Below are 17,067 nucleotides of genomic sequence, written 5' to 3' on the forward strand. Positions count from 1 at the left end.
TCATATATATATATAATATATATACGTGTGTGTGTGTGTGTGTGTGTGTGTGTGTGTGTGTATGCATATATATATATATATATATATATATATATATATATATATATATATATATATACACATACATACATACAGATATGTACATATGTAGATAGATATGTTGGTTTTTGGAGTCTCTGGTTTCCTCCTCTCTTTCAGCTAGACTATGTGTTTATGGATATATATATATACAGTGCTTTCACTTGCAAACAAGATCTGGGTATTCTACCCTAAGCATCATGGGATAGGGGGTTAGCCTCGAGCCAGTGGAAGATCATGAGCTTTTGTATAAGGCCGAGTCGGAACCGATGCTCGGTTCCGACTCCAACCAGCAAGAATGAAGGCGAGATGGACAACAAACATAGAACCTTATGGTGAGTACATAACTTCTTTTTCTTTAGGATGACAGCACCAATATAATGTAGTTGGTTTATTGAATAGTAAGAAACATTTAGTCTAGACCCTGTTTTTATCTCTCTCTTTCTCTATCTCTTTCTATATATGTATGTATCCTTCTGTTACCGTTAATTTACAGTGTTGATTAACCCCCATCAAATGATCACCATACTTTGACTATTACTTGCTTATCTCTCCCATGAACATATGAATACTGTTTTCATGGTTTTAGGAAGACAGCATCAATGTAATGTATTTGGTATCCTGAATAGTTGATGTAATAAACTCATAGTCATCCACATTGTTTTAAAACTTTCACCTTTATTTTTAGTGAAAATCTATTATTCGTTGGTCTTTATCTTCAGTAAAAATGTGAGCATCAAGTGTTTCTTACTGTTGATCCAATGTTGTCTAGTTTCATGTGATTCAACACATGGATTGTTGGATCCAATCATCTCCAACCTTGGCACCAATTCTGAGTCTTAGTAGGTAACTTATAGAGTGTTTTTTTTCTAAAATGAATTGGAAGCAATTCATACTAGTGTGCTTGTTATAGTTCCAGGGTGCCTTTATTCTGATTGACCATAGTTATTAAGCTAGATAACTTAGTCATGTCAGATAGTCAGGGATTCATAAAATCCACTGGCTGTGGACACAGACTTCCTCTTCAGGATCCCCTTACATTGTGTGTGTATTGTTTGAGTGCTGTCCACCTCGATACTGATTGCCAAGCTTGTGCCTCCCCCTTTAGTTCCAAGGCACTTCAGACTAGGAGAGAGTAGCTCATAGTCAAGGTCCTCCTCCAACCACAGACACAGTGTTCTATTTCTACGACTTCTGCCTCCTCTGCTGCTGCTTCACCAGCTAGGAAACAGGACAAGAGCAGACTCAAAGACAAACCCAATAGAAAAAGACACAACTGAGTCAGAAAAGACAGACAATGCAGATTCCGGGAAATCCAGGGCATATTCTCCAGGTCCACTGGTATTGATTTGACTAGATTCCAAACATCCTAGAAGGTTGGAACTGGCAGTCTCTCAAGTCCATCCCTCTTCTCCTCGGTCCCATTTATCTCTGGATCCAGTGAGCCGGAGGTTATACTCCCATATACTTCAGGTGTGAAGGTATTTGTGAATACCTTCGTTGGCTTCTTCTGCCCGGTCATCCAGAAGCCTAACCGAACAAGACATCAACAGGATGATGCAGTAGTTCCTCAGAATGCAAGTCTAGCTTGGGGTTCTCTCAGTGCCATCCCCTGGGAATGTACTGAATTTTGGTCCAACTTCCCCTCCTCTTATTTTTTCAGTCTGTCTGCCCTTTGGACCTGACTACCCTTGATCTGACCTGTCCAGGAGTGCCTTTGTCAGTGCCAACAGTCTGAGCTACTTTAACTCTGACAGCATCCCTTTCTCTTCTGACTATGATATGTTCATATCTGGAAGAGACTGGGAGCCAAAGCCTTGGTGCCAGGGTTCAAGGTGATGAGTTGACATTGAAGTTGTTGTAGTCATCCCTACCCATCAGGGCCTCTGCACTCGATAGCTTGGATCCCAGATCAGCTTCGGGGCCGAGCCCCATTGGTGCTGAGGTATCTGTTCTGTCTAGAGTTAGGAAGAGGCTTACAGTGCCAATGGCAACCTTTAAGCCTTTTGAGAGGGTCCTCTCAATGCTGAAGGAGAAGGCACTTCCATCCAGCTCAGTTCCATCCAAACCCCAACAAGATTCTGCTTCTACTTCCCATCACTTTGTCAGACAGGGACAATCAGTACCAGAGGCTTCCAAGGCTGCATGCTACATTAACTCTCAGTCTGATTTGGAACTTTCTGATCTTCTACCAGCACCAGGTCATAAGAAACAGACATGCAAGTGGAGGCACATAGGCCCATCTCTAGAGTCTTTCACTGAAGATTTGGATGAATGTGAAGGCTCCTCTAGATCTCTCTTGGAGGACAACACCTTCAGTGAGATTCTTGAATTGATGAAACAGAGATGGGGATGGTCCACTGAGGACCCTTCACCTGATGAGTCAGTGTTTTTGGAAGCCTTTAGTTCCAGCTCAGCATCATCTTGGGTACTAACACCCATTGATCCTCCCATTTACATTGTAGTTGAAAGGACATGGGAGGACCCTGATGTGGTGGAGCCTATACCCAAAAGACCCAGCAAAATATTGGTAGCCCCAAAAGATAGCAAGCATTGGATCAAAAGTCCACTTGTGGATGCCATGGTGGTAGCAGAAGCCACTAAAAGGGAACTGTTAGTGGAAAGCTCCTCAGACAATCCCCCTAACAGGGAGTTTAGGACTATGGACAGCTTTGGGATATATACATATGCTTCAAGAACTTTTGACTCAGAGTGCTGAATTATGTGACTAATGTTACTAGATTCCACAGAGACTTGAACAAATAGCTTTCCGAATGTCTCTAAGGTAATCTGTCTGTGGATGTTCAGAAGAGCGTGGACTCCCAGCTTTCTACCCTCCAGTCTAATTCCAGTGTAGCCATGTGACTATTTTCCAATGCAGCTGACAGCATGGCTAGATCAGCAGGCACTGGCATCATTATGCATCGGATTGCCTGGATGAGCCTTTGTGATTCTGCAGAAGACTTTAAGACACCCTTTGTCAATGTCCTGTTTGATGTTTCCACTCTCTTTGGATTGTCAATGTCCTCTTTGATGTTTCCACTCTCTTTGGACTAGAGGTAAAATGTACACTAACCAGGAGTCAGCAAGATGGTGAAACACTCTGCAGTGGAAATATATTTTTCCAGCCTGCAGAGAACTTTTTATAGGAATCAAAGGGCTGGAAAGAGGCTATGGTTCCACAAGTTGTAGAATTTTATTCATGCCAGCCTTGGGGATAAACCTTCTTATGGCAAAGCAGGAAGTAACTAAAATGGACATTGCCCTAGAGGCAGAGGTGGACCGCACAACCAAGGCTTTCACAGTCCCTTCACCAAGAAGCTCTGTAAGTGTTGCTGAAGGGTTGCCTGACTGCTGCACTCTGGATGCAGTTGGGGGTGCTTATCCATGCACCCACAACCCTGGCAAAACATAAAAACAGATTCTTGTGTGCTAAACAAATTTCCAGAGGCTATTCACTTCTCTTTTCCCTGACTCAAATAAAAAAGAAGAACATTCTCGATGTTTCCCCCAGTCAATGAGAGCTAGCAGCAGCAGAAGTTTTAAAGCTACTAAGAAAAACAGTCATTTAGATGGACCCAAAGACAAATTAGAGTCCAGAGTCTATTCAAGGTTATTTTTAGTACCCAAAAAAACAGGAGACCTCAGACTCATTTTGGATGAGTCATCTAAATCAGTTTGTAAAGCAGATAAAATTCTGGATGGTCAAAATTCAGTCCATTTTGATCTACTGAGGAAAGATGATTGGATGTGCTCCATAGATCTTCAGGATACATGCTGTCATGTGAAGATAGAGATGCAGCCATGGAGATTCCTCCATTTCTGGCTAGGAGCTAATCACTATCACTTCAGAGCTCTGCCTTTTGGTCTCACCACAGCTCCTGTTGTGTTTACCAAGGTAATAGAGACAATATAAGTACCAGCCCAACACAGCTGCAGGTAAAGCACATAAAACTTTAATAAAAATAAGAAATAAAAGAGTAAGCCCTTTCACGATATATTCCTACCGCTTCTTCAGACTGAATACTAAAGAACAACAGAGTCATACCTGCTGCCATCTCCACTATTGGATTCTATCTTTAAATGCTGATAAAGCACATGGTTTAAATGAGGTAGTCTCTCTTAAACCTTTTTTGAAAGCCAGACCCTTGAAACATTGACACTAGTATATAGGTTTGTGTTTTTATGCACTGGCACTTTAACCATTGTATGCTTAATTGATGTCCTGATTGTTTTATTGATGTGCTATTTAAATGACTCTGTTGTTCTTTAGTATTCAGTCTAAAGAAGCGGTAGGAATATACTGTGAAAGTGCTTACTCTTTTATTTCTTATTTTTATTAAAGTTTTATGGACTTTACCTGCAGCTGTGTCGGACTGGTACTTATATTATCTCTATTTAGTCCCTTTTGAAAGTACCATTCCTTATTCTCTCTTCGATTACTGTGTTTTTGAAGATTTTTACCAAGATAATGTTAGTTGTGGCAGTGCATCTTCACTTACTAGGGATCCAATTTTTCCCATATGTTGACGATTGGCTCCTAACTGCTGTCTCTATGAATCTGCTGTTACATCATCTGGACCTTATGTTTACCTAACGCAAGATCTAGGGATTACAATTAATTTACCCAGAAACCACCTAATCCCAACACAGCAGAGAGAATTTATCAGCTGTCACCTGGATTCAGATCTGCCAGCCTTCCCACCCCAGAGTGCTCTCCCTGCACCTCGCAGCCAAACATGTGCTTCTGCATCCTTCTCATCCAGTAAGTTTGATGCTTTGACTTTTAATTCTAATGGCCTGTAAAGTTATAATGGTTCCACTAGCCAGATTTTCCATGAGACTACTTCAATGGACTGTAGCTGTGCAGTGATCTCAAAACATTCATCTGTTGCATATGAAAATTCACATCAGTCAAATCTGTAAATAACACATCTCCCGGTGGATAAAATTTCCTTCAGTAACAGAAAGACACACATTCCAAATTGATCCACCTGTGGCTGTAGTAAATACAAATGCCAAGGTACTTGGTTAGATACAGAGGTCAATCTTCACATCAATACCTTGGAGATGAGGGCAATCCTCCTAGGTTTGCAGACATTCCAGGATGTTCTCCCAAATGATGTGATTTATGTACAGTTAGACAACATGTCAGTAGTCTAGTACATCAACAAACAGGCAGGAACATGCCTTTGTCTAGTGTCCATGAGAGTTTGGCAGCAGGCAATGTCTTCTCATTGTTTTCTGATAGCAACACTTATACTGGGGACATCCAATATACTAGCAGTCAAATTGAGCTGAACTTCCTTAGTGCCTCACTTGTGGTCTGTCAATCCAACAGTGACAACTTTGATTTTCTATCACTGGGGTCAGCCTTGCTACGACCTCTTCACATATTACCTAACCAACAAGTGCAGCAGTTACTTTGCCCTAATCCCTCCGCAGGGACAATCAGTGAGGGGATGAGCTGGTCCAGAATTGGTCCCAGGTTTCCTTTATGCCTTTTCCCCATTGCCCTTAATGAGCAAATTCATCCAGAACGCAAGAATGTGCAAGGCCAGAGTGATCATTGTTTCCTTCAGAACCCAACAAACATGGATTCCCTTCCTGTAGCCTTTACTTGTACATCCACCATGGATGTTTGATCAATATTCAAATCTATTAACACACCCATCTGGATTGCCTTCTCTGGAACAGAGACCAGTGAAACGAATCACTTGGTTCCTTCAGTTCTAACCTTAGCCAGAGATGCCAGGTTCCAAACTTTGGTTGTTCAGATTATATGAGCATCTCAAAATAATTAAGATCTCCTAGCAGATGGAAAAGACTTTCCATTTGGGCTATGTCAAAAGGTTTAGGCCCTTTCTATGCTCCCATTCCTTCAATATTAGAATTCTTAAGTGAACTTTTCCACAGTGGCTCTAGCTATTCTACTATCAAAGTGCAAATGGCTGTAGTCTCAAATTTCCACATAGGGCAGAATGACAGCTCTGTAGCTTCCTTAACAGTCTCTAAATCAGTTTAGAAAGGAACTTTTCTTCTATGACCACCAATTGGAGATCTAGTACCTACCTGGGATATTACTATCATGCTACAGGAATTAACTCTAACCCTCTTTGAACCAACAGCATAAGTGGATTTGAAATTTCTCTCTTGGAATGCAATTTTTCTGGTGAATGTTACATCAGCCATTTGGGTTTCAGAGCTATAAACACTTTCCTGAAAATCTCCCTATCTTGTATTCCATAAAGACAGAGTTTCCTTGAGAAGTAATGCATCATTCCTTCCTAAGGTGGCGACTGAGACTAATTTAAACCAGTCAAAAAATCTGACAGTCTTTTCTTCCAGATTCTCAAACAAAGGTGTATATATTTTACATATGCTAGACTATGTAAATCACTGGTTCAGCTCCAGCTTAGGTTTTATCTTTATAGGACCAAGTAGTTCAGAAAGTCTGATTATTTGTTGCTTCCTCAAGAATGAAATTAGGCAAAGCAGTTGCTAAAATTACTCTTTCCGGATGATTATCAGACTAGATTTCTTTTGTATAAAGTAAAAAGGACTTGTCCCAGTAGTCTGAATCTAAAGCTCACTCCACAAGGGCAGGTACAGCAGCTTGGGAATCTGTCGCATGATTTGAATTGGAAGAAAATAGACAACACTGGATTCAAAGTTATGTACGTACCATAATAATAGATCCATGTTTTCATATGTTTCCCTCTCTCCTGCCCCCTTCCAAATTGGCACAAGCATCTGATGACCAGGTAGTTTTCTCTTACACCCTGTCTGTGAGCAGTCCTGAGAGGCTGCCTTCCAATCCTACTTCATACCCAAACTTAAATGTAATTGCAATAGATTAATTTAGTGAGGCAAACTTGAATTGAGTTAATAAGGCGGAGTGGAGGGAAGTTTGGGTAGGGGTGGAATCAGAGCCCTGGATCAAAGAAGCTTTAGAATCTGTGCCCAGGTTGGATCCAATCCCTCTTGAACCAGAAGATAATCAGACAACATAGATCTATAGTTTTTATAGGTATGTAACTTTTATTTTTCATTTGGAACAGCACACTCATGATTCCTTGCTAGAGAAGACATAAATACAGGGTATGATGATCAGTACATTGTGTTAAAACATTACATGTCATAAGCATAGCAACACTCTCCAGAGTGTATGTTTATAGGGGATCAAGCAGCAGTCTGCAGGCTATGGCTAAACTTGAATTAACTTCAGCACCAATCTACTTTACACGTGTACAGAAGAAATACTTGGTGCTGGAGGCCTGGAATTCTAATGTTATACAACAACAAATGTTTGTTTTTCTATATAGATAGATATAGATCTAAAATATATGCCCATTACTACATAGTAATCTACAAATCTTCATAAACCTACTTGATATTCTGCCACAGTATCTTTTTTCTTTCTCTCACCCTTTCTTCCCCTATAATTGTTTTCTCAGTTTATATCTCATCTGACATTTAACCACTCTTAACACATCTCACCCTTACCCCTCGCTTACATTTTCTCTTCCATATCTTCTCTTATTCTGTTACTATCAAAGTCTATAGAAAATAACCTTTATATATTTCAATACAAAATATCTATCATGTTGTGATGATATTTAAATCATTTATTTTTATTATGCACATTTTTACAACTGTTGTTGTCCAGTAACTTTTGTATAATATAATGCAATTATTTCATAGGATTATAGGAAGTTACTAGGCTGTTGGCCCTGAGGCCCTTATAAGCCTAGCTAAGCATTTAGCCCATGTATAGGCAAATCTGCACCTGATGCCCCTGTCCAGTAGGGACACAGGTGGAATCCTAGGGATGTATTTTCTATTTCCCATCCAGTTATCCAGGTTGTGCTTAAAACAGGGTAAAGAGGTAGTCTGCTTGACGTGGAGGGGAAGTCTATACCACAGATGGGGGAGTCTCTAGGATACAAATCTGTCCTGCCAACAAGACCTGTTGATGTTACAGACCAGGTTGAGGCCGCATGTGTGGGTTACTTGAGTGGAGCTTGACTTGCAGATATGCAGCAGTCCCATCAAGGCGGGGTCCGAGATCGCCTTGTATGCCAGACAGAGGTCACCTCTGAGGAGGAGGAGACTGAGGAGTCTGTATGAAACAGAGTAGAGGTATAGAGCTTTTAGCCTATCTGTGTATGGTAGATTTTTGAGGCCCTGGATTCTCCTGGTGAGGAACCTCTGTGGTCTCTCCAGCTGCTGCATGTGGTTTGCAAGGTACATGCCAAATGGGGAGTTGTACCCAATAATGGGCCTTATAAGGGAAGAATACAGAGATGTTATGACCTTCTTCCCCTGGATGAGATACCCTTACTTATGAGGTGGGCCATGGAGAAAGTTTTCCGTACAGTGGAAGCAACATGGTGGTCAAAAGTCAGATTGCTATCAATCTAGGTGCCCAAATCCCTTATGACTGACTGCATGCCTAGGACGTTGTTATTAATGTGATCATTTCTGGGGATGTCACTCTCCCCAAAGGGGATGATGATGCATTTTTTTGTATTCAGCTTGAGGCCATGTTTCTGGCACCAGTCATTTGTCTGTGTGAGACCCTCTTGAAGGTTGTCCATGTCACTAGGGGAATTGATGACTGCCCCAGCTTGCAGTCATCTGCAAACCTGGTCAGCCATAGCTTACTGGGTTTGGCCTGCACCTCAGAAAAGTATATCCTAAATAACAGAGGCCCCAAGACTGAAGCCTGGGGCACGCCACTCGAAACGGGTCTACTGCTTGAAGTGACTTCCCCTACTTTGACTAGGTGGGTTCTATCAGTGAGCTAGTTAGCTACCCATCTGGTAACACATGGATTGATGCCTAATTGAGAGAGTTTATCTATTATGCCCAAATGGGGAATAGTGCCAGAGGCTTTGGCCAGGTCAAGATAGTGCACTGCCTTCCCCTCATCCATGGCTTTGGTGACCGTCTCAAAGCAGTCGACCAAATTTAACAGACATGACCTCCCCCTGACGAAGCCAAACTGTGTGGGATTCGGTGTTTGGAGGTTGCCAATGTCCTTGTTAATGAGGTCTATGATAATCCGTTCCATGGCCTTGCAGATCAGGCTAGTTAGGCTGATGGCACTGTAATTTCCCGGATCAGTGGACACTCCACTTTTGTGTAAAGGGATGACAGTGGCTGTCCGCCACTCAAATGGGACAAAGCTGGTACTCAGACTTTAGTTGAATAGGGCGCCTAATGGTGCTGCAAGGTCCTGCCTGAGTTCATACAGGATGCACCCTGGGATGTTATCAGGTCCCATGGAGGCTGCATTTTTTGCCTTTTAGAGAGCAATGATGACCTGATCCCTAGATATAAGGGGAAGGGGCCAGGTACTGGGAATGTCCTGATTTACTGATGGGGGGGACAGAGGGGTGAAATTTTCGCTGAATCTGTCAGCCAGCAAGTTTTCTATATCTACGGCATTTGCATATGTGATGTCTGTGACCACCAGTTCTGAACAGATCTGGTTGCTACCTTTGAGATTACGGACATATGTGAAAAAGGCCTTATAATTGTTTCTAATAGATGTGGCCAATTGGACTCGAAGTTTGCTTTGGAAGATTTCACTAGTGCTCTTATTTGCTTGTTTAGGCTAAGGCGAGATTGCTTCCAGTTGGGCACCTGCTCCTTTTTGGACAGCAATTTTTTTTTTTTTTTTGTTATATAGTTTATTTATTGCAGATGTCCACCAGACAGGTTTACTCATCCTTGCGGAGGATGGTTTAGTCCTCTCAGATATTCCTAATTCCATGCATCTATATAAATGTTCGTATAGTAATTTGGAATAATTCTGGATACTGGTGCCAGTTCCTAGGGAGGGAGAGGGAGCTGTGAATCTGTTTATACCATCCCTCAGGAGGCTGTAATCAGATTTGGAGAAGTTTTTTTGTTTGATCCTAACTAGAAGGGGGTCGGGGGAGATGGTGACTTTGAACGTGACAGCTTTATGGTCGGATCTTACAAGGGATGATGATATTGCAGGGATGCTGCAATGCTGCAATGGTTACTCATGTTGGTTAATAACAAGTACAAGATATTATCACCTCTTGTGGGGGTATTGACTAGCTGTTCCAAAGCATTTGCATTGACAAATTTAAGGAATCTCTGGGCATTTGTGTTCTGGTATGAGCAGTTATTCCGGTCTATGTATGGGTAGTTAGTCACCCAGGTTCAGGGTAAAGGGTTTAATCTTGATAGATTTGAAGAGGTCTAGATAGGCAGTTTGGGGATCTTGAGTCAGATTTGGGGGCTGGTAGCTAATTATGATTTGTATAGGGGTCTTGTCAATGGTTTGCTGCACCTGGAGTGTCTCCTGTGCGTCATACAGTTTCACCAGCCTGGAGGTGTATATGCCTTTAATATATATTGAAACTCCACCTCCTTTGGCTTTACTACCCACTGCTTGGGGTCTGAATGTATGATAGGATGAGTAACCAGGTATGGCCGGGGTGCTCTCCGTAGCTTTGAATCAGGTTTCTGTGACTGCGCAGATGTCACTAATTATAGATTGTAAATACATTATTATTATTATTATAGAGCTTTTCTTCCTGGCATTCTGTTGGAAAGGGACTATCAGCTTAGTCTGATTATCCTGGTCAACAAATGAAAATAAATAAATTAATAAATGTATAAGTACATGAATAAATAAGGACTAAGTGACATTTGATGAGTTTAACTAATTAAAGCGTGTGCAGATTTATGTGAAGGTACTTAAATAAATTAAATATATGCACATTTTAAGATTCACCTGTGCATTTGATGCTTTGCTAATGATGCTATTTTGCCTAATTTCAATAGCCTGTGGGGAGAGCCTTACTGAACCTCAAGGAAGCTTCTCTAGCCCTGGACATCCAACAAGCTATCCTCATGGCACAAACTGCACATGGCATATCTCTGTACAGCCAGGCTTCGTCATCCGCCTGACCTTTAATTCATTTAACTTGGAATTCCACACAAACTGCAACTTTGACTATGTTGAAGTATATGATAATGGCACAGCTACTACTGGCAGTCTGCTAGGAAGGTAAGCCTCTGTTTTAGAACAAAAAGCATTTCATTCTAAACAATATTTCAGTGACTTGAATTTGGAAAAGTGATCCTTTGTACATTTGTATGGGAACATGTTTGTGTCACATTGCTATTTTTATTCAAAATGTATGCCAACTTCTGTGAAAGCTGTGAGTCTAGTAATTTGCTGAAAACTTGTGTAGTTGATATTCAAAGGTTAATGATTAATGAGTCTATGCTGATGCCATGAGTATAGAGTATTCACCAAATATGACAATAATACGGATCTAATTATAGAACGACTATAAAAATATTAGACTAGCAAACTAGACCACCACTATCAACATCATCAGTCCCTTCTTTCCTGTTTTTATATGGGGTGGGGTTGTCCCATCAACATCTTTCTCTGCCTGTCTTGATTCACTGCCATTTTTCTATCTTCTTCAACAGTCATGTTCAAGATTCATATGACTTCTGTCATGCAATCCATCATTCTGTTGGTTTTCTCACTGTATCTTCTTGCCTTTTTCTTGTTTCTTGTAAGTCTGATTATCCAAATTGTTTTCTGTTTTCTTGCATATATGACCACAACGCTGTCATCTGTTCTTCTCTGCCATTAGGACTACTTTGACTTAAGATTTGATGTCACTATTTCTTCATCTGTCTCACAGTCTGCATCGTACTCCTTATCATAGGCACTTTATTTCCATCACTTCAAGCTTCCTCAGCTGTCCTGCATTTATTGCCTAGGTTTTTGTACCATGCAATAACACTAGGCAAACCACTGTTTTTCACACTTTACTTATCAAATTTTTGGCATGTTTATGTTGCATGCTGTCTCTGACACTTTGTGTTAGTTGTCAGTGGCACCTTTGATTCTAGCTTTAACCTCCTAATTCACATTTCCCTTATCCTCAACCACACATTTCCAGATATATGTAGCTGAAAACGTCTTCCTCTGTTTTCCTGCCTTTTTCAGTTTCAGTTTCTTCTGAGCCCCCACCCATTTGCTGACATGAGCACTATCTTGTCTATACTACGTTTATTCCCATGTACCTTCAGTTTTGAATTTTATTCCTGCGTCATTTGCTGAATTTCATATACAGAGTCTGCTTGTAATGTTGCGCACAACAGCTTTGTTGATCTGTCCCTTCCAAATAATGCTACTGGTTCCTTGCACTTAACCTGCAATAATTCTACCAGTGTCTAAGATTCAAGATAGTAAATTATAGCAGTGAGATTTAATGGTGCACCTTAATGTAAGTGATTACTAGACTGCATTTTATGTTATTAATGTTTAACAACATTACAGGTACATCTTTTTCAAATGGAATGGTAGTTACTACCATAATATAATTTAACAATATATTAGGCACATTTTCTTTGAGAGTTTTGTAATGTAATGACTGCATTGTGCATAGCCTTATCTGAACTGTTCTGCAACACGTTATTGCTATTACAGAGAGATGTAATATTTCTTTGTGTATATTGAACAATTGTATTGGCCTCATTCAATATTAATTATTAATACAGAATAATTATAATCTGAGCTGGTAAAATTTGCAGTCTGTTTCAGGTTTTGCTAAGTGTTAAAGGACAGGTTATTTTATAGGATCTCTGTGGTTATAATTTTAAATATCATTGATGTAGATTAGTGATTTTTTGTGAGTGATGTTTTTTCATTCCAAAATCTTTTTCAGTAGTAATTCAGTTATGACTTGTAGATATAAGTTAGACCCAAGGTAGGTCTGGGAAGAGCTAGAAATTATTTTCAAGATGTTGGTTGTTAAGGTTGATATATGTATATATACTTACATTATATATGTACACTTATCATACTATTGAACACGCAGATGAGCAAACAGCGGAAGATTGAGCCAACAATCTCAAACGCCTGAAATATGAAATACAATAGGATGTCCTCTGTGCTGGATCACAGCACAGGTGAGATTGGGGTATTGTTCCTTTCCCCACTGGGGTGCAATCATGGAGTTTGTTTTATTAATTAGCATAAGGTGTGGGGGGTAGAGGGGGGTTTGCCTCTGCAAAAAAAAAAAAAATATAGGCGATGTGTTGTCAGTCTCACCTTTATTCAGAGACATGGGTCAGATCCGATCCATCGGCTCCATCTCGGCCTTATGAAGAAGCTTGTGACCTCCAACTAAGCTCTTGGGCATTCTACCCTTCCCAGAATGCACCTCCCCACCACCTCAGATCTCATTTGCCACTTCACTGGAGACTTGGTCCTTCACTAACTCTGGCCTAAGTGAAAAGTTTTTTGCTGTATTTCTTTATATCTTTTAGTTTTCCTGGAAGTATTAAACTCTATTTAGCCTGCAGTTCTTATTCTTCATATTTATCTGTAGAGAATTAAGGACTTATACCCTTTCTAGCCTTCTAACGTCTGATGTTATGTTTTCCCTATCTCGCCTTCATTCTTGCCTGGTGGGTTCGGAGCTGATACTTGATTCCGACTTGGCCGTATCCTAAAGCTCGAGAGCTGACACTGGCTTGAGGCTAGACCCTATCCTAACATGCCTAGTGAGAGTTACCCAGATCTCGTTTGTTGCTTGAAGCTTCGGGATTGTCTGCGACTGGCTTAGGCTAAGTTGTATTTTTTCTTATTATTTTTTGCAAGAATCTTGATATTTTCTTAATTGTAGTACACCTTGTAGTTAGGGATTATTAACGGTTTAGGTGCTTCAATACCACCTTCTGTCAACGGATCTGGAGGCCGATTCTCCCTCAGTTTCGGGGGGGAGAGCAGGATCAGACCCTTGTTGGTTCCTACTCTTCCACTCGGGGCTTCAGCGCAGGTGAGTTCTGCTCCTACATCAGCCTCTGAGCCATTGCCCTTGGTGCAGTGGACATCTCCAAGCTCTTCGGAGCTGGAGACTCTCTCGGGCTGGGATTCTGGTGCCTTCAAGGTGATGAGGAGTGTGCAGTTCTCCCAGACCACTCTATCCTCTGCTTCAGCTGCTCTGTCCCCTTCGGGGCTGGTGTCTACTTCCACACCACCCCTCCATCCAAAGCGTAGGGAAGCAATGCCCCAGGATGCCCCCTCAGGTGATGCCCCCCCTTCTAAAACCTCCCCAGAGTACCCCTCTGAGGAGGTCCCTCAGAAGAGATCTTGTAAGAGGAAGTATATAGGCTCCCCTGAGTATCTCATTTCAGACACAGATTTGGAGGACTCAGAATGGTCCCCACGGTCCCCCTGGGAGGATGTCTCATTTTCAGACATCCTGGAAATCTTCAGGCAGAGGGGTGGCTGGAAATCCCTTCCCCTTCTGAAGATGAGTCTATGTACTTGGGGGTTTTGGCTCCCAACCCTCCATCTGTTGGGTGTCTCCTCCTTTCGACCAGCTACTTGGGGTGGTCAGTAGAAAGGCATGGAGATCTCCAGAAACTATGGAACCGGTTCTGAGGAGGACCAATAAATTTATCACAGTTCCAGAGAAAAGCTTTTCCTGTCTAAGGGTGTTCCAATTGATGCTATGGTGGTTGTGGCAGTCACAAAGAAGGAATTATCAGAAACTTCTCCTTCTGTCTTTCTGTTGAACAAGGTGTCCCATAAGATGGACAGATACGGGAAGCGTGTGTTTTCATTAGCGGCCTTTACCCTTAGGTTACTGAATTATTTGTCCCATTTCACTCATCTCCAGAGGGATCTCCTCAAAGAGCTGGGAGATACACTTCAGGATCCTACAGCGGTGGGAGCTTCAGACAAGACTGTGTCCCAGCTTGCGACCTTGTCTTTTATAGTCAACTCCTCCATGCGACTCATCTCTTACGCAGCTGATGGAGCAAACAGGGCAACATGCACAGGAATTGCCTTACAAAGACATTCCTGGATGTGCCTTTGGGAGTTCACGGAGCACTTCAAGTCCTCCTTTACCAATGACCCATTTGATGGCTCGTCATTGTTCTGGCCTAAGATAAAAGAGACTCTTACCAGGTGCGAGCAAGATGGCAAAACTTTCTCTGCTGTGGGAGTATGTTTCTCTGCTTCTACTAGACCTTATCCCAAAGGTCAAAAAGGCAGGATAATGTGGTTTTGGAAATCCCAGGGAGCTTCACATGATGCACATGGTGATTTTTTTCCCCCAGGGGCAGAGTGGGAAATAATAATGGGAGATGCCGCCTTCGCAGCAGAGGTGGTCCACACAATCAGGGCAACAGAGATACATTCTCTGGTAGGCCCTTCCAGCTCTCCTGAAAGGAGGTCCACCTGTCCACCTCTGGAGGCAGTCAGGAGCAGATTGCCACTGTACCCAGAAACCTGGCAAAGTATCACAAAAGACACATGGGTACAGTTGGTAATATCCAGGGGATACAGCATTCCTTTCTGCATGTCACCTCTTCCCAAAAAAAAAAAAATCAATCCCAGACCTGCCACCCAATCTATGGGATAAAGCAAACCTAGAAGTTCAAAGGTTGCTGGAAAAACGAGCCATCCAAGAAGTCCCCGCAGACCAAATCGGATCTGGAACTTACTCAAGGTTCTCTTTGGTTCCAAAGAAAACAGGGGACTGGAGACCCATTTTGGATCTCAGCAGGCTGTCAAGAAAACAAAGTTCTGGATGGTAATACTGCAGTCCATTCTTCCCTTTCTGAGAAAGGATAATTGGATGTGCTCCATAGATCTCCAGGATGTGTACTACCACATCAAGATGGACAGGCGATCCCAGAGATATCTACGCTTCCAACTGGGAGCCAGTCATTATCAGTTCAGAGCTCTGCCCTTTGGTCTCACTACAGCCCCCAGAGTGTTCATCAAATGCATGGCAGTAGTTATGGCTCACCTGAGGCATCTAGGATTCTGGGTGTTTCCATAGCTAGACGACTGGCTTCTTAGCACTATCACCGAGCATTGACTAATCATAGCAGGGGACATCACAATTCGTCTCTGCACAGAGTTAGGCATCACTATCAACTATGAAAAATCTGCCTTGTTGCCCTGTCAGCATATTACATTTATAGGGGCAGATCTAAATGCAAAAGACATTGATTGGAAGATTGCCTTAGGTGAGCGTGTCAACCATATGACATCAGGTGTCAATCTTGATCAGGAGAAAGAAGATTCAAGCAAGATTTGTCCTCAAAGTGCTAGGCTCGATAGCGGCACCAATAACACTAGTTCCCTTAGCATGCTTCCATATGAGGATATTGCAATGGCTTCTTTTTGCTCAGTGGTCCATGCAGAATCTACCCATGTCACATGAGATCCACATTACGGAGACCTGAAAAAGGGATCTACAATGGTGGCTTCAGTCTATGCACGTAATGATAGGCAGGCCATTCATCCTTCCCCAACCGGTAGCCAGAGTGATCACGGATGCTTCCCAGATAGGGTGGGAGGGCTTTATCTGGGGCAGACTGTTCAAGGAACTTGGCAGCAACACAAATACCACTTGCACATCAATGTCCTGGAGATGAGAGTGGTACTTCTGGTATTGCAAGCACTTCAGGGCTTTCTACCGATGGGGACGATTGCAATTCAAACAGACAAAATGTTCGTAGTGTGGTACATCAACAAGCAAGGTGGAACCAGATCTTACCCCTTGTGTCAAGAGGCTCAAAGAGTATGGTAATGGGTGGTGTCCTCTCAGCATTTTCTGATTGCAACGCACATCCCGGGAAAATTCAGTGTGATAGCAGACAAGCTAAGCAGGGCAATTCTGATGCCACACGAGGGGTCCCTGAAGCAGGAAATTGCGAATCAAATTTTCACAAGTGGGGCCAGCCTTGCTGCAAGCTTTTTGCCATGTCCATAAATACCAAATGCAGCAGCTATTTTATCCTGGTTCCCCAACCGGGACAGTTACCCAGGGAAGCACTTTTTCACAATTGGCCCCTGGGACTTCTTTATGCTTTTGCCCATTTCCTGTAATACCCAAAGTTCTTCAGAAAGCAAAATCACTGGGTTGAAGCTAATCCTCATTGCCTCTTATT

The 17,067-nt window shown here is 42.1% G+C and overlaps 1 protein-coding gene across 1 annotated transcript in view; it reads left to right on the top strand.

The window, feature by feature from the left end:
- LOC122792709 (cubilin-like) overlaps positions 1–17,067 on the top strand; it is a 3,134,001-nt gene that overhangs the window by 811,835 nt on the left and 2,305,099 nt on the right. Inside the window, exon 21 of the mRNA XM_044060295.1 lies at positions 10,906–11,131. Within this exon, the coding sequence (XP_043916230.1) occupies positions 10,906–11,131 (226 nt within the window). The remainder of the gene's footprint in view (positions 1–10,905; positions 11,132–17,067) is intronic.

This window comes from Protopterus annectens, chromosome 2.part0 (assembly GCF_019279795.1).
Source record: "Protopterus annectens isolate FY-2018-M chromosome 2.part0, PAN1.0, whole genome shotgun sequence".
Lineage (NCBI taxonomy): Eukaryota > Metazoa > Chordata > Ceratodontiformes > Protopteridae > Protopterus > Protopterus annectens.